Source organism: Acanthopagrus latus, chromosome 17, assembly GCF_904848185.1.
Source record: "Acanthopagrus latus isolate v.2019 chromosome 17, fAcaLat1.1, whole genome shotgun sequence".
NCBI lineage: Eukaryota > Metazoa > Chordata > Actinopteri > Spariformes > Sparidae > Acanthopagrus > Acanthopagrus latus.
This window is the reverse complement of record NC_051055.1, coordinates 8,227,444-8,249,838: the sequence shown is the minus strand read 5'-3', so window position 1 is coordinate 8,249,838 and position 22,395 is coordinate 8,227,444. Positions and strand designations below refer to the sequence as shown.

The following is a 22,395-nucleotide window of genomic DNA, read 5'->3' as shown; positions in this document are numbered from 1 at the left end:
CTGAGTTATTTCGCAAGGTATTTGGACTGGTTCAACGTCTGACTTCACTCTGTTACGGTAACTGCACACAGTGATTACTTCATCTTTACTGTTATTTGTTTGAATGGTTGTTTTGTTGGCAGTTGAGATTTCACTATTTCTATTATGATGTCACTATAATTTATGTATAATCCCAAGTGTTTAAAGTGTTTTTTTTTTTTATATGACAGAGTTCTTCTAACAAGCAACAACAAATGCCAAGACTGTAGGCTCACTGATTCAGCATGTTTACATGAGATTGATATATCAGCTGGTAACAGTTACAAGACGTCAGTAACAGTGTTGCAATTTAATTACTGCTGTAATTAAATATCATATGTTATGTGTGTTCTTCATTGTCTGAAACTGAAACATTGATGCAAGTACAGAAAATGCTCTGATGGAATGTGTATATATATATATATATATATATATATACATATATATATATATATATATATATATATATATATATATATATATATATATATATATATATCAAGGTAATCTTCCATATTGACATGTGGAATAAACAAAAACTGATAATTCCGACTGTTGAGGAGTTCCCCATTCTCATTCCCAGCATCCCTCAGGTAGTGATGCAAGCCTGTGCCTGGAAGCAGCTGCTGTACTGTAGGTGCTGTCAGTGATGAGGCAACAGTGGTCCAGGTGACTATAAATACCAGCACACTTTACAAAGTCAACCATCAGACAGGAGAAGAAGTGAAAGGAGCTGACGAGAGTCACCAGAAGAATCAAAGGACTGAACAAGTTGAAGCAGTGGAAGCCTCCTAAGATGAAGACATTCAGTGTTGCAGTTGCAGTGGCCGTCGTGCTCACCTTTATTTGCCTTCAGGAGAGCTCTGCTGGCTCATTCACTGAGGTAACAACTTGACTTCAGTCATTTCATTTGCTTATTAGCTGGAAATGTTTTGTCTAAATGCTGAAATGTGGCTCCTGATGTAAATGTGCACAATTGATTGACAGGTGCAAGAGCTGGAGGAGCCAATGAACAATGAGGGTCCAGTTGCTGCACATGAAGAGAAGTCAGAGGACTCCTGGAAGGTTTGTTCAATGAACTGAATGAGCTGAGACAGATACAGTGAGAAGGAGAGAGAGTCAACAGAGTGAGAGATGATGCTGGAGATGAACACCTTGCTCATATCTTTTCTCTTTCTCACAGATGCCGTATAACAACAGACACAAGCGCAGCCCAAAGGACTGCCAATTTTGCTGCGGTTGCTGTCCTGACATGAGAGGATGTGGTATCTGCTGCAGGTTCTGAGGATTCCTGCTCCAGCCTGGGATTCACACAACAACCACTGAATATTTCTACTCTTAAAGCAATTTTAACATTGCACTTCTTTTGTGGTTGTAAATATGTGAGGATGTTTCTGAATTTGGTCATGCTGTAAACACTGTCTGCTCAGTGATGATCAATAAATGTCAATGGCTCTGTAACATAGTGCGTAAGAACATATTCAATTTTGTCATTTTGCAACTCTAAAACCATTTTCTACATTTACTACAGAACAACACTCCCCCCCAACAAAAAAAAAAAAAAAACACTGGTAAAACAATTTATACACAGCTAATAGAAGTAGCAGGGTGGTATGAGTTTGCACACAACAAGTTCTTATTTTTTTGTTTCCTGCAAGATAAGCAACCTTAAACATGCCAGTTATTTTGGGGAACTGACATTAAATAATATCCTAAATGTCATGCAGCTGTGCTTAAAAACAGAAAAATACACCATTTATAGCAAAGAATTCAATAGGCCACATAGACGATACATTTAGAAGATTTAGGAGATGTTTTATTTGCAACTTTCGGCCCACATAAAGGTGAGCACGACGGCCACTGCAACTACAACGCTGAATGTCCTCATCTTTGGAGGCTTTGGTTTCTTCTGCTCTCTCATGACTTGTGTCAGCTCCTTTGAGTTTATTCTGTCTGATAACGTACAGGTATTCATACTCAGTTGGGTCACTGTTGCCTCATCACTGGCAGAACGTATCTGCTTCCAGTAATGAGTTCTGGACCATCCCCTGACTGTTGCTGGGAATGGGACCTTGTCTGTTTTTGACCTTTGGGCATTATACCTGTTCCAAAAGAGCAAATTAACAAGGTAAAAAGCAAAACATGATATACACAAATCAGTCAGTTAATGCTTTTGGGAGCAGCAGAAAAGTAAATAACTTAAATCCCCTACTTTGTTGTCTCGGATGTTTTGGCTCTGCAACGATACAATACATCTCTCTTTAATATCACTTTTAAGACCTAGAATGTAGCATTAATAGAGTGGCACATCTACCTTACAACATATTGTGTAACTGGGCAGCACAGTGATAACCTAACCTCCTATTCAGTGTTTTCCATTATTCTTCTTGCTTCAAGTGAGCACGATGCCAGTGTCAGCAACACCAAATAGCTCTGAATCTGTTGGAATCGGTCCCTAATTTAACCACCATAGGCTCATTTTCCAACAAGCAGTTTATCTACCATACGCTAAAAGCATGAGAAAGATCATGCACTGGAAGGACTATTGTTTAAACTCTAAAACAAGGCAGTGCTGATTAAATATGAATAATTCTATTTCTCTCCTAAAAGGTTTCTATATATAGTTTTTACTGTACTGTTTAAATGTAACACAATAATATTTGTTACCAGCTGGCTCACAGTTGGACACCTGTCAGCGGCGGGAGTGTTTATCGGTCTGATGCGGCACACTGCATTCTGGTTGTTGTAGGTCTTTTATTACAGCCCCTTTTCTCGTCATTTAGCACAATTTTTTTTTTTTTTTTAAGATTCTGCTCCAAGTGCCAACCCAGCGGTGAAGTACTTCTTTAATCACTTTTGGTATCAAGAAGTCAAAACTTTGAGTTGTAAACTGTTTTTTCCTAATATCTATCATTAGGTTCATACTATTAATTTTAACTTTTGGACTGTTTTTTTTCCTTTGGAGATTCTCAGCAGCATCAAAATACTGAGCAGGAAGATCAAGTTGAAGTTGTGTCAGGTTGGCATAAAATTGTAGTTGTCTAATAGTCTGAAGCTACAAGCTTGCAATGGAATTGATTTTAAACAGTAGCTAATTACTGCAGCTGACTAATACTTGCTTTATAAAATGAATTCAGGTAGGTACTGCCTGAAGCAGACCATTTTCTTTATTATAAGTGATTTACCAGAATTTAAAATGTATAAGCATGTTGTGTATATGGACTAATGAGACATATAAATGCTAATGGGTGATATGTGGAACAAACAAACAAAAAGAGAGAATTCCCACTGTTGAGGAGTTCCCCATTCTCATTCCCAGCATCCCTCAGGTAGTGATGCAAGCCTGTGCCTGGAAGCAGCTGCTGTACTGTAGGTGCTGTCAGTGATGAGGCAACAGTGGTCCAGGTGACTATAAATACCAGCACACTTTACAAAGTCAACCATCAGACAGGAGAAGAAGTGAAAGGAGCTGACGAGAGTCACCAGAAGAATCAAAGGACTGAACAAGTTGAAGCAGTGGAAGCCTCCTAAGATGAAGACATTCAGTGTTGCAGTTGCAGTGGCCGTCGTGCTCACCTTTATTTGCCTTCAGGAGAGCTCTGCTGGCTCATTCACTGAGGTAACAACTTGACTTCAGTCATTTCATTTGCTTATTAGCTGGAAATGTTTTGTCTAAATGTTGAAATGTGGCTCCTGATGTAAATGTGCACAATTGATTGACAGGTGCAAGAGCTGGAGGAGCCAATGAACAATGAGGGTCCAGTTGCTGCACATGAAGAGAAGTCAGAGGACTCCTGGAAGGTTTGTTCAATGAACTGAATGAGCTGAGACAGATACAGTGAGAAGGAGAGAGAGTCAACAGAGTGAGAGATGATGCTGGAGATGAACACCTTGCTCATATCTTTTCTCTTTCTCACAGATGCCGTATAACAACAGACACAAGCGCAGCCCAAAGGACTGCCAATTTTGCTGCGGTTGCTGTCCTGACATGAGAGGATGTGGTATCTGCTGCAGGTTCTGAGGATTCCTGCTCCAGCCTGGGATTCACACAACAACCACTGAATATTTCTACTCTTAAAGCAATTTTAACATTGCACTTCTTTTGTGGTTGTAAATATGTGAGGATGTTTCTGAATTTGGTCATGCTGTAAACACTGTCTGCTCAGTGATGATCAATAAATGTCAATGGCTCTGTAACATAGTGCGTAAGAACATATTCAATTTTGTCATATTGCAACTCTAAAACCATTTTCTACATTTACTACAGAACAACACTCCCCCCCAACAAAAAAAAAAAAAAAAACACTGGTAAAACAATTTATACACAGCTAATAGAAGTAGCAGGGTGGTATGAGTTTGCACACAACAAGTTCTTATTTTTTTGTTTCCTGCAAGATAAGCAACCTTAAACATGCCAGTTATTTTGGGGAACTGACATTAAATAATATCCTAAATGTCATGCAGCTGTGCTTAAAAACAGAAAAATACACCATTTATAGCAAAGAATTCAATAGGCCACATAGACGATACATTTAGAAGATTTAGGAGATGTTTTATTTGCAACTTTCGGCCCACATAAAGGTGAGCACGACGGCCACTGCAACTACAACGCTGAATGTCCTCATCTTTGGAGGCTTTGGTTTCTTCTGCTCTCTCATGACTTGTGTCAGCTCCTTTGAGTTTATTCTGTCTGATAACGTACAGGTATTCATACTCAGTTGGGTCACTGTTGCCTCATCACTGGCAGAACGTATCTGCTTCCAGTAATGAGTTCTGGACCATCCCCTGACTGTTGCTGGGAATGGGACCTTGTCTGTTTTTGACCTTTGGGCATTATACCTGTTCCAAAAGAGCAAATTAACAAGGTAAAAAGCAAAACATGATATACACAAATCAGTCAGTTAATGCTTTTGGGAGCAGCAGAAAAGTAAATAACTTAAATCCCCTACTTTGTTGTCTCGGATGTTTTGGCTCTGCAACGATACAATACATCTCTCTTTAATATCACTTTTAAGACCTAGAATGTAGCATTAATAGAGTGGCACATCTACCTTACAACATATTGTGTAACTGGGCAGCACAGTGATAACCTAACCTCCTATTCAGTGTTTTCCATTATTCTTCTTGCTTCAAGTGAGCACGATGCCAGTGTCAGCAACACCAAATAGCTCTGAATCTGTTGGAATCGGTCCCTAATTTAACCACCATAGGCTCATTTTCCAACAAGCAGTTTATCTACCATACGCTAAAAGCATGAGAAAGATCATGCACTGGAAGGACTATTGTTTAAACTCTAAAACAAGGCAGTGCTGATTAAATATGAATAATTCTATTTCTCTCCTAAAAGGTTTCTATATATAGTTTTTACTGTACTGTTTAAATGTAACACAATAATATTTGTTACCAGCTGGCTCACAGTTGGACACCTGTCAGCGGCGGGAGTGTTTATCGGTCTGATGCGGCACACTGCATTCTGGTTGTTGTAGGTCTTTTATTACAGCCCCTTTTCTCGTCATTTAGCACAATTTTTTTTTTTTTTTTTTTAAGATTCTGCTCCAAGTGCCAACCCAGCGGTGAAGTACTTCTTTAATCACTTTTGGTATCAAGAAGTCAAAACTTTGAGTTGTAAACTGTTTTTTCCTAATATCTATCATTAGGTTCATACTATTAATTTTAACTTTTGGACTGTTTCTTTTTCCTTTGGAGATTCTCAGCAGCATCAAAATACTGAGCAGGAAGATCAAGTTGAAGTTGTGTCAGGTTGGCATAAAATTGTAGTCGTCTAATAGTCTGAAGCTACAAGCTTGCAATGGAATTGATTTTAAACAGTAGCTAATTACTGCAGCTGACTAATACTTGCTTTATAAAATGAATTCAGGTAGGTACTGCCTGAAGCAGACCATTTTCTTTATTATAAGCGATTTACCAGAATTTAAAATGTATAAGCATGTTGTGTATATGGACTAATGAGACATATAAATGCTAATGGGTGATATGTGGAACAAACAAACAAAAAGAGAGAATTCCCACTGTTGAGGAGTTCCCCATTCTCATTCCCAGCATCCCTCAGGTAGTGATGCAAGCCTGTGCCTGGAAGCAGCTGCTGTACTGTAGGTGCTGTCAGTGATGAGGCAACAGTGGTCCAGGTGACTATAAATACCAGCACACTTTACAAAGTCAACCATCAGACAGGAGAAGAAGTGAAAGGAGCTGACGAGAGTCACCAGAAGAATCAAAGGACTGAACAAGTTGAAGCAGTGGAAGCCTCCTAAGATGAAGACATTCAGTGTTGCAGTTGCAGTGGCCGTCGTGCTCACCTTTATTTGCCTTCAGGAGAGCTCTGCTGGCTCATTCACTGAGGTAACAACTTGACTTCAGTCATTTCATTTGCTTATTAGCTGGAAATGTTTTGTCTAAATGCTGAAATGTGGCTCCTGATGTAAATGTGCACAATTGATTGACAGGTGCAAGAGCTGGAGGAGCCAATGAACAATGAGGGTCCAGTTGCTGCACATGAAGAGAAGTCAGAGGACTCCTGGAAGGTTTGTTCAATGAACTGAATGAGCTGAGACAGATACAGTGAGAAGGAGAGAGAGTCAACAGAGTGAGAGATGATGCTGGAGATGAACACCTTGCTCATGTCTTTTCTCTTCCTCACAGATGCCGTATAACAACAGACACAAGCGCAGCCCCGCTGGCTGTCGCTTTTGCTGCGGTTGCTGTCCTAACATGAGAGGATGTGGTGTCTGCTGCAGGTTCTGAGGATTCCTGCTCCAGCCTGGGATTCACACAACAACCACTGAATATTTAATCGATAGGATTTTTACTTTAAAAGTGGTTTTCCATCTCTCAATTCTGGCTGTAAATATCTGAGAATGTTTCTGAATGTGGTCATGCTGCAGACAATGTGTGCTCACTGATTCGACTGTATCACCTACACATGCTACTACAGTGTATTGTCACAATAAACTTCAGTTTTACTGGTATATAAAGTGTGAACATGTTCTTTTAAAATTGTTTTTTGTCTCATAATAATGCACTGTCAGTTGTCAGAGGTGACTTTTATGTCAAATACATCTCCTAGGTTGGTGTTAACTTCGTATATAAACCAGAGTACCAAGTTACAACTGAGCACCAGCAGCTACACCCACAGTGTCACTGAAGGGTTCTAAAAATGTTGATGTATCATCCTCATATTTCACTAAACACATTTGCATACTGAAGTGTATGATCATTAAGTTTAATTGTTCTACAGTGTAGAGGGAAAGTTCTTTCAACATATATATGTACACACACACACATATATATATACTGTATATATAAAAATAAACTATATAAACTATATATGTCTATATAAACCATTTGTGTCATATTCCAACTTCCACAACATTCTTTACATGTTCTACACTTAAATACTCTTAAATACACACAAGTGGAATCATGTTTTTCACAGTTTATGGAAGAATAAGCGTGATATGAATTTGCACCCATGAAATGATTCTTTTCATGTTTTCTAAAAGTTTCCTTACATTAAGCCTGCATGACATTTATGGTTGAAAAAAAATATTTTCACATTCAAAAATATGTCAAAGATGAAGTGATGATGTGTACCGAGACTTGAACCGATATTTCTTCAAATGATAGTACAGACATGACTGTGGGGTGTTTTGACTGAAAATATATGTTTTCTTTTATGTCACCTCAAACCATGTGCAACAGGAAATGTCCTGAATTATGAACATCGATTTCATGTTGGTACTGCTCCAGAAGGGTAAGGTGGTTGTTTTAATACCAGCAGTTTGGTGTCATTGGGTCCAAATCAAGAGAAAAACATGATACATTGTTTCATTTAAGTTCTGGTTCCTGGTCCTGTTCACGCTGACTTTTTAAAGACAACACTTGAGGAGAAAACCTGGAGTTAAGTAGACTTAAAGTTAACTTGTTGATTGGTTTGTCCATTGTCATTCTGCATAATCATAAATTACTGTACAGTGATGATAATCATCATCATCATAATCATCATAATCCGCATTATCAACAAAAGACCTATCTAACCCTTGCCATTTTTCCGGTGGCATATAAACCTAATCACTGTGTGCAGTTAACACTGATAAATCCAGGGCCATCTGAATTAGTACTTTCTTCAGTGACTTCAGTCTTTCCAACTTACCTTACGCAATAAAAAAAACCTGTGCTTCATGTCAGGTCTGTGTCAGAATACAGTAGCATGAATGACACCACAGCTGCTGAAATATAGGCCTACAGATGAAAATCCATTTTTAAAGGTTTGACCTTTTACTTTAAATGACAGAGTAACATTCAGCATTTCTTCAGACTGCTGTTCTGTCTGTTTCAATTTACACAGTCATCATGAGCAGGTGTCCCTCAGTTTAGAGAAAACCCCTTAATCCTCGCTGAGGCTAATCGTTTTCATTCTTCTTGCCTGGTATTCATTCATCATCCAAGTCAAATTCAGTCTGTGAGGGAAACATTGTGTGTTGACAAGACTGGATGGATGGAAACGCTGATGGGGAAGAAGTCCTCTAGTTTTACCCCAGCTAATGAACTGTTTGTTGCTCAGGCTAATGTTAGCCCATCAGCCTGCTATTTTCTACTCTAATAGTTAAGGTTGTACATTAAAACTATTCTGAAAGTTATTCTCTCTGTCATATTACAGAATTAGGCTATTTAAAACTTGGTTTGTCAGCTGTAGGCCTGTAATCCAACAGTCACTCATGCTACGGTTTACTGACACAGACCTGATGTGAAGTGAGGGGTTTTGGTTATTGTGCAATAAATTTAGGAAGACTGAAGTGACTGAATGAGAGCAGATCCAGATGTCCCCTCACTGTATGTGTTAACTGCATACAACTTCATTTTATCTGTCTGTTGTTTCAATATTCAGTCCTAGACAATCTGAAGGTGTTTAAATGACAATGAAAAAAAAATTAAATATACTTATTAAAAGGCCTAGTTAGTTGTTTTTGTTGAAAATGTGGATTATTATAATCATGGTACAGCAATTCATGTCAGAGTGTTTAAAGAGCATCATACACAGATCAGGCATAACATTATGACCAAGTGCCTAATATTGCACATCTTACAGATGCTTGGTCAGATTGGGATCTGGGGAATATGGAGGACAGGTCAACACCTTGGGCCCATCATTGTGTATCTCCAGGTTTTCCTGAGCAGTGTTTGCTGTGTGTCAGGGCCCACTGTCCTGCTGGGGGGCCGCTGCCATCGGCTGCTGCCATAGTGTTGTTGTGATGAGGTTGTGTACTTGGTCCACAACAGTGTTTAGATGAGTGGTTCGTGTTAAATGGCGTTCACATGAATTCCAGCACCTAAGGTGTCCCAGCAGAATATCTCCTTATGATGAGATGATCAGTGTTATTCACGTCACCTGTCAGTGGTTTTAATGTTGTGGCAGATCGGTGTATATGACTCTGATCTATGAACAGTTACAAATGCAAATAAATCAGGACTTTATTACAATAATGCTCAATAAGCACATCTGCAGTCTAAAGGGCTAATAACTACCTGAAATGCTTATAATGAGTTATTTCTTTATGAGCTTGTTGTAACTCCAGAGAACATAACTACACAAATCAGAGGCACTATTAAAATGCTGTATGAACTTCTGTCAGTCATCAGAGCTTTACTGCAGGATAACAATCGCAGAACTGTTCAATCAAATGCAATGGAACATTGTATCATTTGTTCTTCTCTTGGTCTGGACCAAAGTAGCAGCCTGCAGGTGTGAAAACACTCTTAGTTGCTGCCTGGAGCTGTTAGAGATTTCTATCAGTCAACACATCCACTGTTAAAACTAGTCTCCTGGTTTTAGGTGATATAAACTATTAAACAGAGGTTAGACTTTCAGACAAAACACCACACAATCATCTCTGTGTAGTGTAATATGTGTGTCTGTTCATGTGTTCTGCTGTAGATGGGAACTGCACTGTGGCCTCAATGGTTGGTAAGATCCCTGCAGGCAGGTCATGTCCACCATAAATGTTGCACATGTTTAATGTTACAAATGTTTTCAGGAAACTGAAACCAAACTAATATTTCTATCATTTGTCTGTTAATAATATCAGTGCTGAGTTTTTAAGAGGCTGGAGTGTAGAAGCAGTTGGAGAATTCTGTGAAAGCCACGTTGCAGAAAATAAATTCATATACCGACACTTGTTATGATAAAACTATTGCCCTTTATTGATCATATGCTTTCAATGAAAAGGTTTAACAAAATATTAGGATGATACATCAGTTAGCACACATTCTCTGCAGCATGACCAAATCCAGAAACATCCTCAGATTTTTCAACCACTACTGTTAACATGGAAAACTGCTTTTAAGTAAGAATTTTAACAAATAAATATTCAGTGGTTGCTGTGTGAATCCCAGGCTGGAGCAGGAATCCTCAGAACTTGCAGCAGGTACCACATCCAATCATGTTAGGACAGCAACCGCAGCAAAAGCGACAGCGCCTGCGTCTGCTGTTTCTGCCAGCGGGGCTGCGCTTGTGTCTGTTGTTATACGGCATCTGTGAGAAAGAGAAAAGACATGAGCAAGGTGTTCATCTCCAGCATCATCTCTCACTCTGTTCACTCTCTCTCCTTCTCACTGTATCTGTCTCAGCTCATTCAGTTCATTGAACAAACCTTCCAGGAGTCCTCTGACTTCTCTTCATGTGCAGCAACTGGACCCTCATTGTTCATTGGCTCCTCCAGCTCTTGCACCTGTCAATCAATTGTGCACATTTACATCAGGAGCCACATTTCAGCATTTCCACAAAACATTTCCAGCTAATAAGCAAATGAAATGACTGAAGTCAAGTTGTTACCTCAGTGAATGAGCCAGCAGAGCTCTCCTGAAGGCAAATAAAGGTGAGCACGACGGCCACTGCAACTGCAACACTGAATGTCTTCATCTTAGGAGGCTTCCACTGCTTCAACTTGTTCAGTCCTTTGATTCTTCTGGTGACTCTCGTCAGCTCCTTTCACTTCTTCTCCTGTCTGATGGTTGACTTTGTAAAGTGTGCTGGTATTTATAGTCACCTGGACCACTGTTGCCTCATCACTGACAGCACCTACAGTACAGCAGCTGCTTCCAGGCACAGGCTTGCATCACTACCTGAGGGATGCTGGGAATGAGAATGGGAAACTCCTCAACAGTGGGAATTCTCTCTATTGGTTCATATGTTCCACATATTAATTACTAATATTTTTACCACTGTGCAAACATATCAACTGTTGCAATGGCACATACACAGCATGCTGAAAAAAAAAAAACAAAAAACTTTTGCATGAATAAAGGTAAAGAAAACATTATAATAAAGTAAATGTTCTTATTTTTTCATGTTTGTGTGACTTGAAGTGAGGGATTTCTGTTATTGCGCAAAATATGTGGAAAGACTCAAATGGCCTTTGACCTCATCACTGTTAACTGCACACAGTGATTACTTCATTTTGTTCTGTTGCTGAATATGATTTTTACACCACTGGATGGTCTTATGATATCTAAGTGTAAACTGAAAAATATGCAAACAATCAAGACATGTTTCTGACAATTCCAGATTATTATAAATTCACAGTCATTTATGTCAGAGTGATTAAACTGAGTTGTATTAATCTTTCAGTACGACAACAAAGACACAAGAGTTTGTTACTTAAGGCTGAATGGTGCTTACAACTCATTGCATGGACGGTGCTGCCTTGTTGTTCTGTACCCAAGTGAGAGTCTACAGCCCAGCACAACTGCGTTCACTTGTGTAAACAGCTTCATGTTCTGTGCTCACCTGTCAAAGTTCAGTAAAGTTCATAAAGGGAAAATTCTCTGTCGTCTGATTTCCACCCATGTGCATCCAGACCAAGTGAATTAGCCAAGCTCACTTCAAAAGGTCCAAGCACGGTGATATACTCTATGATTGGACCTGTAGGCAAACCATTAAGAGGTAAAAATATAAGTAATTGATATGTGGAACAGACAAACAAAAACTGAGAATTCCAACTGTGGAGGAGTTTCCCATTCTCATTCCCAGCATCCCTCAGGTAGTGATGCAAGCCTGTGCCTGGAAGCAGCTGCTGTACTGTAGGTGCTGTCAGTGATGAGGCAACAGTGGTCCAGGTGACTATAAATACCAGCACACTTTACAAAGTCAACCATCAGACAGGAGAAGAAGTGAAAGGAGCTGACGAGAGTCACCAGAAGAATCAAAGGACTGAACAAGTTGAAGCAGTGGAAGCCTCCTAAGATGAAGACATTCAGTGTTGCAGTTGCAGTGGCCGTCGTGCTCACCTTTATTTGCCTTCAGGAGAGCTCTGCTGGCTCATTCACTGAGGTAACAACTTGACTTCAGTCATTTCATTTGCTTATTAGCTGGAAATGTTTTGTCTAAATGCTGAAATGTGGCTCCTGATGTAAATGTGCACAATTGATTGACAGGTGCAAGAGCTGGAGGAGCCAATGAACAATGAAGGTCCAGTTGCTGCACATGAAGAGAAGTCAGAGGACTCCTGGAAGGTTTGTTCAATGAACTGAATGAGCTGAGACAGATACAGTGAGAAGGAGAGAGAGTGAACAGAGTGAGAGATGATGCTGGAGATGAACACCTTGCTCATGTCTTTTCTCTTTCTCACAGATGCCGTATAACAACAGACACAAGCGCAGCCCCGCTGGCAGAAACAGCAGACGCAGGCGCTGTCGCTTTTGCTGCGGTTGCTGTCCTAACATGATTGGATGTGGTACCTGCTGCAAGTTCTGAGGATTCCTGCTCCAGCCTGGGATTCACACAGCAACCACTGAATATTTATTTGATAGGATTTTGACTCTTGAAGCAATTTTTGTTATTTTTGTTCTTCTTTGTGGTTGTAAATATCTGAGGATGTTTCTGGATGTGGTCACGCTGTAGATATTGTGTGCTCACTGATGTGACTGTATCATCCTCGTATTTTAAGAATCTTTAAAAGTGAAAAAATATATTAAAGTGATCAATACATTTGTGTTATGTCGAGTCTTTTTGTCTTGACCCAAATGCAGGGAGAGCGGAGGCAGTGGTCGAGATGTAACAGAATTCATTTAGAACCCAGAGGGGTTGTTGGGGGGGCTGGGGGGTAGGGAGGACCTGGCTGGTCAGCAGGCAGGCAGGCAGGCAGAGAGCTACTTAGGTGGAACACTGGAAGTCGGAGTGGAGAGACGCTGGAGTTTTTCTGCCACGAGATAGAAACAAAACACGCAATCATGAGACGGAGCTCATCGAGAAAATCACACAAAGATATCCGTGTAACATAGAATAGCAATTCCAGGAAAAAAACACAAAACTAACATAATAGTTAGCAGCCCTTGACTTGGTCACCATAACAAGCAGAACAACCTGGCACAGGAGCAGAGACGAGACTGGGCTTATATAGCAGGGGATGATGAGTGGAATGATCTGCAGGTGCGTCCCATGCTGCTGCCAACACTGCTGCCACGCCCACAGATTCAGACACAGGTAGACAGGAGCAGGTGAGGAGGAAGGGAGGGGGAAGACAAACGGGGAAAACACAAAAACACAACAACCCCAACTGCCACAGTCAGTCCATGACAGGCTGATCGGTTCTGGTATATACAGTTAAAGTGTATTGTGTCATTTGTGCCATATTGCATTCACAACATTTACACATTTCCCACACTTCGGTACTCTCAGAAACACAGCGGGGATACAATTTACACACAGTGAGTAGAGGCATTGTTGTGGTATGAGTTTGCATACAGTAAATTAGTAACATGGATCCTGTATCATATTTGTGAAAAAAGTGTTTTAGTGAAAAATGAAAACACCAGTGACCTGCCTGCAGGGATCTTACCAACCACTGAGGCCACAGTGCAGTTTCCATCTACAGCAGAACACATGAACAGACACACATATTACACTACACAGAGATGATTGTGTGGTGTTTTGTCTGAAAGTCTAACCTCTGTTTAATAGTTTATATCACCTAAAACCGAGAGACTAGTTTTAACAGTGGATGTGTTGACTGATAGAAATCTCTAACAGCTCCAGGCAGCAACTAAGAGTGTTTTCACACCTGCAGGCTGCTACTTTGGTCACATTCCGTCTTATTTAAATGACAGAGATTTTGTGTTTTGGTGTTTTGTTTTGTTTTTTTCTGTTGTGCTTGTAGAGGTGCAATGAGAGGCTGGACGGAGCTTTCCATTCACCGAAACTGCTCATACATGCACCTGCAGCAGGCTGGCAGCCAACAGCCTGGCCCTGCACTCACCAGGGTCTCAACTCGCCACGATAAACCACCAGTGCCACTGTCAAATGTACCTGCAATTACCGTGTGAAGTGAATAAATTACCTTGCACACTACTCCCTGCCTTACTGTCCACTTTTGGGTCGACTCTCTACAAAGGAAATAAAGCAATTTTGGTCCAGACCAAGAGAAAAAACAAAAAAACACACCTTGTTATATTGTTGTGCTTGGATGTACAGTTCTATGAAGGAGTATATGTTTATATTTATTGTGCACTTCCAACAAAGTTTCAGTTACATACAATGAAGAACACACATAATCAACATTAAAACAGCTGATTTTGTTATTTTATAACTTTTCTGCACAAATATTATTGATATCCTGACATATCAGTTACTGATAGATCAATGCCAGAAACACAGCATGCTGAAACATTCTAAACTCTGTTACATGAATAGAAATAAAGACAATTACATTGCAATTAAGTTATGGGTTTTCTCCAGGTGGTAACTAACTGAATAGATTTTATGAAGCAAATATTAAGTTAGCTGCAGCAGTTCCCTGCTGGAAAAAACAGCATAGACCACCATAGCTAGTGACCAGCAAGACCAGCATATGTGTTGGTGCAGGTATGCTAGTGACCAGCATCCCATGGTCCCGTTTCTCCCACAAGTTTAAGTAAATAATGTTATAAAGTTTTTCTTTTATATGCACATAAAATAATTACTTCGTTCAGATGCTGAGCACACACTTGTTAAAATCCAATAAGATAAGCCATCCACTTTACAGGTGTGGCAAATCAAGATGCTGATTGAACAGGACTCAGGATGTTGGTGACCAGCATCCAATTACCATTCCCATGCTGGTGACCGGCTTCATCAGCAACATCACCGGCAATACTACGCTGGTAGGCCATCATAATTAATGGGACCTTACTGATGGACCACCTTCATCATGCTGGTCCATCAGCTAAACCAGCACCAAACTAGCACTAACCAGCATATGCCAGTATGGACCAGGATGGATTTCATGCTGGTCCATGCTGTTTTTTTCAGCAGGGTTAACTGCTGTTCAAATCAATTCCACAGTCAGCTTGAAGTCTGTCAGACTACTAGAAAACTGCACTTGTAAGCCAACCTGAAACAACTCCTTCTTGCTCTTTCTGATCAGTGTGTTGATTGCAAAATGTTTAAATCCATGATTTAAAGACCAATAGTGTAACCTGTCATAATGGCTGACTTATACTAAAGGTTTGACTACTATTCCATCAATGTTTCCATCCAGTTTTAAGAAATACTGAAGCTGATGCTCTATGATTTTAACAACATAGGTAGTTTGCTGAATATTCAGGCTTATTTTCATGTTTGTTGAAACTGGTGTGACCTGAAGTGAAAGATTTTTGTATTGCGCAAATCTTTGTGTGGTGGGGTAGACTCCCCCTTAGTAGTGCTGATGAACGCAGCTCTGGTCCAACTCCTCCCACAGCAAATTCACTAATCAGCACCAAGCTATAAGGTACCCGTGTGCCGTTCTACCTCTGCTTCCTGCTCCGTCTCTGCTGTGGCCGGCAGTGTTGGTGTTCCAGTGGCTGTGAGGAATCCCTGTTTGCAATCACCAGAGCATTTTTCTGTGTTTAGCTGGTGCGTGAGGGGTTCACCTGCACCGTTACACTGCTGTTTTCCCACATTTGCCCACATTCCACAATTAGTTTACATTTTGCAACTGTTTTGTTCACATTTTACATTTATTTTGCCTTAACCATTTAGTTGCTTCCTGCAATTGTTTTGCCCTTTTACCTTTAGTTTTGGGTTTTAGACCACACAATTAATCTGACTGAATCTGTCAGCAATCAACAACAAACAATGCCAAGACACCAGTGTTACTATTTCAGGATATGCACATGGATTGATCAGTTGATAATTAGTAACATAGTCCAGGACATCAGTAACACTATTTCTAATTTGTTATTAGAAAATAAAAGCATTTGTCCATTTTTCATTGTAACTGCAAAGTTCCTGTTTAATTAAACATTTCTCGATTTTTTGTTTTAAACAAAATGATGTGTTTATTCTGTCTTGATATAATGGAAAAAGTTAGAATTGTAGTTTTAAGAGATACTGAAGGTGATGCACTGTGACATTAACCCAATCTGTACCATTTTTTGAAATACAGACTCTGCTGTAAATTCAAACAGATGTGGATCCTTCAGCTGCTGTTGACACAGGTCTGGCAGAAGGTGAAGGGGTCAGGTTGCTGTGCAAGATATTTGGAAAGACTCAAGTTCTGACTGAATTATGTTACACTAACTACACACAGTGATTACTTCATCTCAACTGTAAGTGGTTTGAAAAGGTTTTTACACCAACAGATAGGTTCAGGTGGACAATGAGAATATGCAAATAATATTGAATAGATGCTTGTTGACATCTGAGATTATTATGTCTCTGTCATTTATGTATATTCCATTTTCTTTAAAATGTTTTTGTATAGACACTGATCTATTAACAATCAACTGCCAACACAAAGTCATGAGGGTTACTATTTCAGAATGTTGTGTTCATGTGATTGATCTGTTCAGTATTGGTAACACCAGTAACACTACTGAAGTTTGATTAAATAATTCAAGCATTTGCAAAATCTGCTGTTATTTCAGTGCTGATTATTGTGTTTGTTGTTCATTGCCTAAAACTGAAACTTTTTTGGAAGTACAGAATCAGTAGGAACATATACTTCATGACAGAATTGTCCTTCTAAGCAAACCAGTAAGAGGTAAAAATATCAATGATTGATATGTCATGTCATGTCATTGTCCGTAACCGCTTATCCCTTTCCATGGGGTCACGGGGTGTTGCTGCTGGAGCCAATCCCAGCCTTGTCTCAGGGCGAGGGCAGGGTACTCCCTGGACAAGTCGCCAGCTCATCGCAGGGCCCTCACTAATGAGCAATGTGGGGTTCAGTATCTTGCTCAAAGACACTTCGACATGCAGCTCAGCCTTGCCCTGAGCCGGGATTTGAACTAGTCGACCTGCTCTACCCGCTGAGCTACAGCCGCCCCTGATTGATATGTGGAGCAGAAAAAAACAGAGACTTCCTGTAGTTGAAGAGTTTCCATTTCATATCCCAGCATCCCTCAGATAGTGATGCAAGCCTGTGCCTGGAAGCAGCTGCTGTACTGTAGGTGCTGTCAGTGATGGAAACAGTGGTCCAAGTGACTATAAGGTAAAAGTGTATGAAGTCATTTGTGCTGCACTGTTTTCACAACATTCTACACATTTTTTACAGTTCAGTCCTCTCAGAAACACGGCAGGGATACAATGTACACACAGTAAATAAAGGTATTATTGTGATGTGACATAAAATACAGTAAATTAGTGTCATAAAACCGTATTATATTTGTGAAAAACACCTCTCTAATACAAAATCATGTCACAGTTGTGTTGATAATCATGAACACCATTCACAGTCATATGAGTTCAATAACACACCACTGACCTGCCTGCAGGGATCTTACCAACCACTGAGGCCATATTAAAATAACATTAAAATACAGCATGCTGAAACATTCTCAACTGTTACATGACCAGAAGTGAAGACAATATTGTAATAAAGTCTTCTAACTGAATAGATTTTATGATAAATTTGATGCAAACCTCAAAAATACTCCCCCTTGCTCTTTGTGATCAGTATGTAGATTGCAGCTGAGTTTCTTCATTGTAAATTTGCAGTTTTTAACTGTTAGCAATTATTTCGATGTCGATTGTGGTGTGTGTTCTTCATTGTTACAGCAAAGTTCCTTTTTAGTTAAAAATTCAGGGATTTTCTTAAGACAAAATGACATGTTTATTCTGCCTTAATGTAATGAAAAACTTATATATTCAAACAGATGTGGATCCTTCAGCTGCTGTTGACACAGGTCTGGCAGAAGGTGAAGGGGTCAGGTTGCTGTGCAAGATATTTGGAAAGACTCAAGTTTTGACTGAATTATGTTACACTAACTACACACAGTGATTGCTTCATCTCAACTGTAAGTGGTTTGAGAGGGTTTTTACACCAGCAGATAGTGAATGAGGAGAATATGCAAATAATATCGAATAGATGTTTGTTGACAACTGAGATTATTATGTCTCTGTCATTTATGTATATTCCATTGTGTTAAATTTTTTTTTTATGTAGACATCGATCTATTATCAGCTGCAAATCCTGAGTCATGAGGGCTACTGTTTCAGAATGTTGTGTTCATGTGATTGATCTGTTAAGTATTGATAACACCAGTAACACTACTGAAGTTTGTTGTCTGCTTGTTGTGCTTGTTGTTCATAATCTGTAACTGAAACTTTGTTGGGAGTACAGAATCAGTATGAACATATACTCCATGACAGAACTGTCTGCCTAAGAAAACCAGTAAGAAGTAAGAAATATGAATGATGATGATATATGAAACAAACAAAAAACAGATTCCTGTTGTTGAAGAGTTTCCATTTCATATCCCAGCATCCCTCAGGTAGTGATGCAAGCCTGTGCCTGGAAGCAGCTGCTGTACTGTAGGTGCTGTCAGTGATGAGGCAACAGTGGTCCAAGTGACTATAAATACCAGCACACTTTACAAAGTCAACCATCAGACAGGAGAAGAAGTGAAAGGAGCTGACGAGAGTCACCAGAAGAATCAAAGGACTGAACAAGTTGAAGCAGTGGAAGCCTCCTAAGATGAAGACATTCAGTGTTGCAGTTGCAGTGGCCGTCGTGCTCACCTTTATTTGCCTTCAGGAGAGCTCTGCTGGCTCATTCACTGAGGTAACAACTTGACTTCAGTCATTTCATTTGCTTATTAGCTGGAAATGTTTTGTCTAAATGCTGAAATGTGGCTCCTGATGTAAATGTGCGCAATTGATTGACAGGAGCAAAAACTGGAGGAGCCAATGAACAATGAGGGTCCAGTTGCTGCATACAAGGAGATGCCAGAGGACTCCTGGAAGGTTTGTTCAATGAACTGAATGAGCTCATTCACACTGAAGTGGTTGTGTTTTCCCTTCAAAGTGCCTTAATACACTCCATAGAAGAAGAGGAAACACCTTGCTCACGTCTTTTCTCACAGATGGGGTATGCCAGCAGAAGCAAAACTGGACGCAGGAGGTGTAAGTTTTGCTGTGGTTGCTGTCCCGGCATGAGAGTTTGTGGCGTCTGCTGCAGGTTCTGAGGATTCCAGCTGCAGCCTGGGATTCACATGACAACCACTAAATAATATATTTCAAGTGCTGTTTTTTTTAAAAGCAGTTTTCCAAATTTCACTAGTGGTTGTAAATATCTGAGGATGTTTCTGGATTTGGCCATGCTGCAGATAATGTGTGCTAACTGATGTATCATCCTCATTTTGTTAAAAATCTGCATGTGTGATCAGTAAAGTTGATTTGTTCTATTTCAATGAAAGTGTATGGTGTCATTTTTTTCGCCATATTGCTTTCACAACATTCTACACATCTGCAGGGATCTTACCAACCACTGAGGCCACAGTGCAGTTTCCATCTACAGCAGAACACATGAACAGACACACATATTACACTATAGTTTTAAGAAATACTGAAGCTGATGCTCTACGACATCAAGAAAATATGATATCAGCTGTATTTTCAGGCTTATTTTCGTGTTTGTTGACACTGGTGTAACTTGAAGTGAGAGATTTTAGTTGGAAGACTCAAGTGACCTTTGAACGCTGTGAATTCAAACAGATGTGGATCCTTCAGCTGCTGTTGACACAGGTCTGGCAGAAGGTGAAGGGGTCAGGTTGCTGTGCAAGATATTTGGAAAGACTCAAGTTCTGACTTAACTCTGTTCCACTAACTACACACAGTGATTACTTCATCTCAACTGTAAGTGGTTTGAAAAGGTTTTTACACCAACAGATAGTCTCTTGAGGTTCAGGTGAACGAGGAGAATATGCAAATGATATCGAATAGATGTTTGATGACAACTGAGATTATTATTTCACTGTCATTTATGTATATTCTATTATGTTTAAATTGTTTTGTATTAACATTGGTCTATTATCAACTGCAAATGTTGAGTGATGAGGGTTACTATTTCAGAATGTTGTGTTCATGTGATTGATCTGTTTAGTATTGATAACACCAGGAACACTACTGCAGTTTGATTAAATACTCTATGACAGAATTGTACTTCTAAGCAAAACAATAAGAGATAAAAATACCAATGGTTGATATATGGAACAGACAAACAAAAATAGAGAAGTTCCAATCTGACTGTTGAGGAGTTCCCCATTTACATCCCCAGCATCCCTCAGGTAGTGATGCAAGCCTGTGCCTGGAAGCAGCTGCTGTACTGTAGGTGCTGTCAGTGATGAGGCAACAGTGGTCCAGGTGACTATAAATACCAGCACACTTTACAAAGTCAACCATCAGACAGGAGAAGAAGTGAAAGGAGCTGACGAGAGTCACCAGAAGAATCAAAGGACTGAACAAGTTGAAGCAGTGGAAGCCTCCTAAGATGAAGACATTCAGTGTTGCAGTTGCAGTGGCCGTCGTGCTCACCTGTATTTGCCTTCAGGAGAGCTCTGCTGGCTCATTCACTGAGGTAACAACTTGACTTCAGTCATTTCATTTGCTTATTAGCTGGAAATGTTTTGTCTAAATGCTGAAATGTGGCTCCTGATGTAAATGTGCACAATTGATTGACAGGTGCAAGAGCTGGAGGAGCCAATGAACAATGAGGGTCCAATTGCTGCATACAAGGAGATGCCAGAGGACTCCTGGAAGGTTTGTTCAATGAACTGAATGAGTTCATTCACACTGAAGTGGTTGTGTTTTCCCTTCAAAGTGCCTTAATACACTCCATAGAAGGAGAGACAACACCTTGCTCATGTCTTTTCTCTTTAACACAGATGGGGTATGGCAGGAGACGCTGGAAGTGTCGCTTTTGCTGCGGTTGCTGTCGTCGCATGAGAGGATGTGGTCTCTGCTGCAAGTTCTGAGGATTCCGGCTGCAGCCTGAGACTCACATGACAACCACTAAATATTTTATTTCAAGTTTTTCTTTCAGATTTCCAAATTTCATTAGCGGTTGTAAATATCTGAGGATGCTTCTGGATTTGGCCATGCTGCAGATAGTGTGTGCTAACTGATGTGTCATCCTCATTTTGTTAAAAAATCTTCACGTGTGATCAGTAAAGTTGATCTGTTCTATTTCAATGAAAGTGTATGGAGTCATTTTGTTTCACTGCATTGCTATCACGACGCTCTTCAAATTTTCTACATTTCAGTAATCTCAGAAACACAGCAGGGATAGAATGCACACACAGTAAATAGAGGTAGCCTGTTGTTTGAGATGAATTATATTTGTGAGAAACACATTTTCTCATACAAAATGATTTCACAGTTGTGTTAATAAACATGAACACCATTCACAGTCAAATGAGTTCAGTAAAACACCAGTGACCTGCCTGCAGGGATCTTACCAACCACTGAGGCCACAGTGCAGTTTCCATCTACAGCAGAACACATGAACAGACACACATATTACACTATACAGAGATGATTGTGTGGTGTTTTTTTCTGAACGTCTAATCTTTGTTTATTAGTTCAAATCACCTAAAACCGGGAGACTAGTTTTAACAGTGGATGTGTTGACTGATAGAAATCTCTAACAGCTCCAGGCAGCAACTAAGAGTGTTTTCACACCTGCAGGCTGCTACTTTGGTCCAAGAGAGAAAAACAAAAAGCACTGTTACATTGTTGTGTTTAGACGTACAGTTCTATCAGCGGGTTATCAAGCAGCAGTTAGCTGCTGTTCAAAATCGGTCCCACTGTAGATTAATGATTAAATCTGTGATTTATAGAGTAACAGTCTAACTACGTTTAATGTTTAACATTGGCAAAAAAACAGTGAGTAAAACTTTGAGTAAAAATAAAGGATTTGACTTGTGTTCCATCAGTATTTCCATCCCACCACACCAGTCAACACATAATGTTTCCCTTACAGCTATAATTTACATTTGATGGTAAATAAACACCAGGCAGGAATAACAAAGTGGATTTTAGAAGTAAAGAATTAGGCTTTTTCTTCAAAGAGTGTTTATTATGACTGAAAATAATGAAATAGTTCAAATTGTATTTCTAAGAAA

At 39.8% G+C, this 22,395-nt stretch overlaps 6 protein-coding genes and 1 long non-coding RNA gene across 7 annotated transcripts; 5 read left to right on the top strand and 2 right to left on the bottom strand.

The window, feature by feature from the left end:
- The first annotated feature begins 718 nt into the window (after window positions 1-718).
- Window positions 719-1,480, top strand: LOC119006787 (hepcidin-like). The gene is made up of 3 exons (XM_037075854.1): window positions 719-901; window positions 1,006-1,083; window positions 1,202-1,480. The coding sequence occupies exons 1-3, from the start codon at window positions 815-817 to the stop codon at window positions 1,301-1,303; spliced, it is 267 nt and encodes an 88-aa protein (XP_036931749.1). The 5' UTR covers window positions 719-814; the 3' UTR covers window positions 1,304-1,480.
- Window positions 1,481-3,454: 1,974 nt separating this feature from the next.
- LOC119005564 (hepcidin-like) lies at window positions 3,455-4,215 on the top strand. Its single transcript, XM_037073316.1, has 3 exons — window positions 3,455-3,637; window positions 3,742-3,819; window positions 3,938-4,215. The coding sequence occupies exons 1-3, from the start codon at window positions 3,551-3,553 to the stop codon at window positions 4,037-4,039; spliced, it is 267 nt and encodes an 88-aa protein (XP_036929211.1). The 5' UTR covers window positions 3,455-3,550; the 3' UTR covers window positions 4,040-4,215.
- Window positions 4,216-6,193: 1,978 nt separating this feature from the next.
- LOC119005565 (hepcidin-like) lies at window positions 6,194-7,010 on the top strand. Its single transcript, XM_037073317.1, has 3 exons — window positions 6,194-6,378; window positions 6,483-6,560; window positions 6,679-7,010. The coding sequence occupies exons 1-3, from the start codon at window positions 6,292-6,294 to the stop codon at window positions 6,778-6,780; spliced, it is 267 nt and encodes an 88-aa protein (XP_036929212.1). The 5' UTR covers window positions 6,194-6,291; the 3' UTR covers window positions 6,781-7,010.
- Window positions 7,011-10,212: 3,202 nt separating this feature from the next.
- Window positions 10,213-11,061, bottom strand: LOC119005562 (hepcidin-like). The gene is made up of 3 exons (XM_037073313.1): window positions 10,868-11,061; window positions 10,686-10,763; window positions 10,213-10,567 (listed from the first exon to the last, which is right to left on the bottom strand). Exons 1-3 carry the CDS (start codon window positions 10,952-10,954, stop codon window positions 10,445-10,447), a joined length of 288 nt encoding a protein of 95 aa, XP_036929208.1. The 5' UTR covers window positions 10,955-11,061; the 3' UTR covers window positions 10,213-10,444.
- Window positions 11,062-12,178: 1,117 nt separating this feature from the next.
- LOC119005563 (hepcidin-like) lies at window positions 12,179-13,021 on the top strand. The gene is made up of 3 exons (XM_037073315.1): window positions 12,179-12,364; window positions 12,469-12,546; window positions 12,665-13,021. Exons 1-3 carry the CDS (start codon window positions 12,278-12,280, stop codon window positions 12,785-12,787), a joined length of 288 nt encoding a protein of 95 aa, XP_036929210.1. The 5' UTR covers window positions 12,179-12,277; the 3' UTR covers window positions 12,788-13,021.
- On the bottom strand, window positions 12,819-13,390 carry LOC119005571. The gene is made up of 2 exons (XR_005070540.1): window positions 13,349-13,390; window positions 12,819-13,232 (listed from the first exon to the last, which is right to left on the bottom strand). It is a non-coding gene; the product is annotated as an uncharacterized LOC119005571 (long non-coding RNA).
- A 5,479-nt stretch (window positions 13,391-18,869) lies between these two features.
- LOC119005567 (hepcidin-like) lies at window positions 18,870-19,683 on the top strand. The gene is made up of 3 exons (XM_037073319.1): window positions 18,870-19,055; window positions 19,160-19,237; window positions 19,357-19,683. Exons 1-3 carry the CDS (start codon window positions 18,969-18,971, stop codon window positions 19,456-19,458), a joined length of 267 nt encoding a protein of 88 aa, XP_036929214.1. The 5' UTR covers window positions 18,870-18,968; the 3' UTR covers window positions 19,459-19,683.
- Window positions 19,684-22,395: the final 2,712 nt, after the last annotated feature.

Bases quoted from the DNA above. Each gene is read 5' to 3' on its own strand.
- LOC119006787 (XM_037075854.1), top strand. From the start codon at position 815: ATGAAGACATTCAGTGTTGCAGTTGCAGTGGCCGTCGTGCTCACCTTT. The intron at 902-1,005 runs GTAACAACTTGA...ATTGATTGACAG, and splicing joins CTGCTGGCTCATTCACTGAG to GTGCAAGAGCTGGAGGAGCC. The intron at 1,084-1,201 runs GTTTGTTCAATG...TCTTTCTCACAG, and splicing joins AGTCAGAGGACTCCTGGAAG to ATGCCGTATAACAACAGACA.
- LOC119005564 (XM_037073316.1), top strand. From the start codon at position 3,551: ATGAAGACATTCAGTGTTGCAGTTGCAGTGGCCGTCGTGCTCACCTTT. The intron at 3,638-3,741 runs GTAACAACTTGA...ATTGATTGACAG, and splicing joins CTGCTGGCTCATTCACTGAG to GTGCAAGAGCTGGAGGAGCC. The intron at 3,820-3,937 runs GTTTGTTCAATG...TCTTTCTCACAG, and splicing joins AGTCAGAGGACTCCTGGAAG to ATGCCGTATAACAACAGACA.
- LOC119005565 (XM_037073317.1), top strand. From the start codon at position 6,292: ATGAAGACATTCAGTGTTGCAGTTGCAGTGGCCGTCGTGCTCACCTTT. The intron at 6,379-6,482 runs GTAACAACTTGA...ATTGATTGACAG, and splicing joins CTGCTGGCTCATTCACTGAG to GTGCAAGAGCTGGAGGAGCC. The intron at 6,561-6,678 runs GTTTGTTCAATG...TCTTCCTCACAG, and splicing joins AGTCAGAGGACTCCTGGAAG to ATGCCGTATAACAACAGACA.
- LOC119005562 (XM_037073313.1), bottom strand. From the start codon at position 10,954: ATGAAGACATTCAGTGTTGCAGTTGCAGTGGCCGTCGTGCTCACCTTT. The intron at 10,764-10,867 runs GTAACAACTTGA...ATTGATTGACAG, and splicing joins CTGCTGGCTCATTCACTGAG to GTGCAAGAGCTGGAGGAGCC. The intron at 10,568-10,685 runs GTTTGTTCAATG...TCTTTCTCACAG, and splicing joins AGTCAGAGGACTCCTGGAAG to ATGCCGTATAACAACAGACA.
- LOC119005563 (XM_037073315.1), top strand. From the start codon at position 12,278: ATGAAGACATTCAGTGTTGCAGTTGCAGTGGCCGTCGTGCTCACCTTT. The intron at 12,365-12,468 runs GTAACAACTTGA...ATTGATTGACAG, and splicing joins CTGCTGGCTCATTCACTGAG to GTGCAAGAGCTGGAGGAGCC. The intron at 12,547-12,664 runs GTTTGTTCAATG...TCTTTCTCACAG, and splicing joins AGTCAGAGGACTCCTGGAAG to ATGCCGTATAACAACAGACA.
- LOC119005567 (XM_037073319.1), top strand. From the start codon at position 18,969: ATGAAGACATTCAGTGTTGCAGTTGCAGTGGCCGTCGTGCTCACCTTT. The intron at 19,056-19,159 runs GTAACAACTTGA...ATTGATTGACAG, and splicing joins CTGCTGGCTCATTCACTGAG to GAGCAAAAACTGGAGGAGCC. The intron at 19,238-19,356 runs GTTTGTTCAATG...CTTTTCTCACAG, and splicing joins TGCCAGAGGACTCCTGGAAG to ATGGGGTATGCCAGCAGAAG.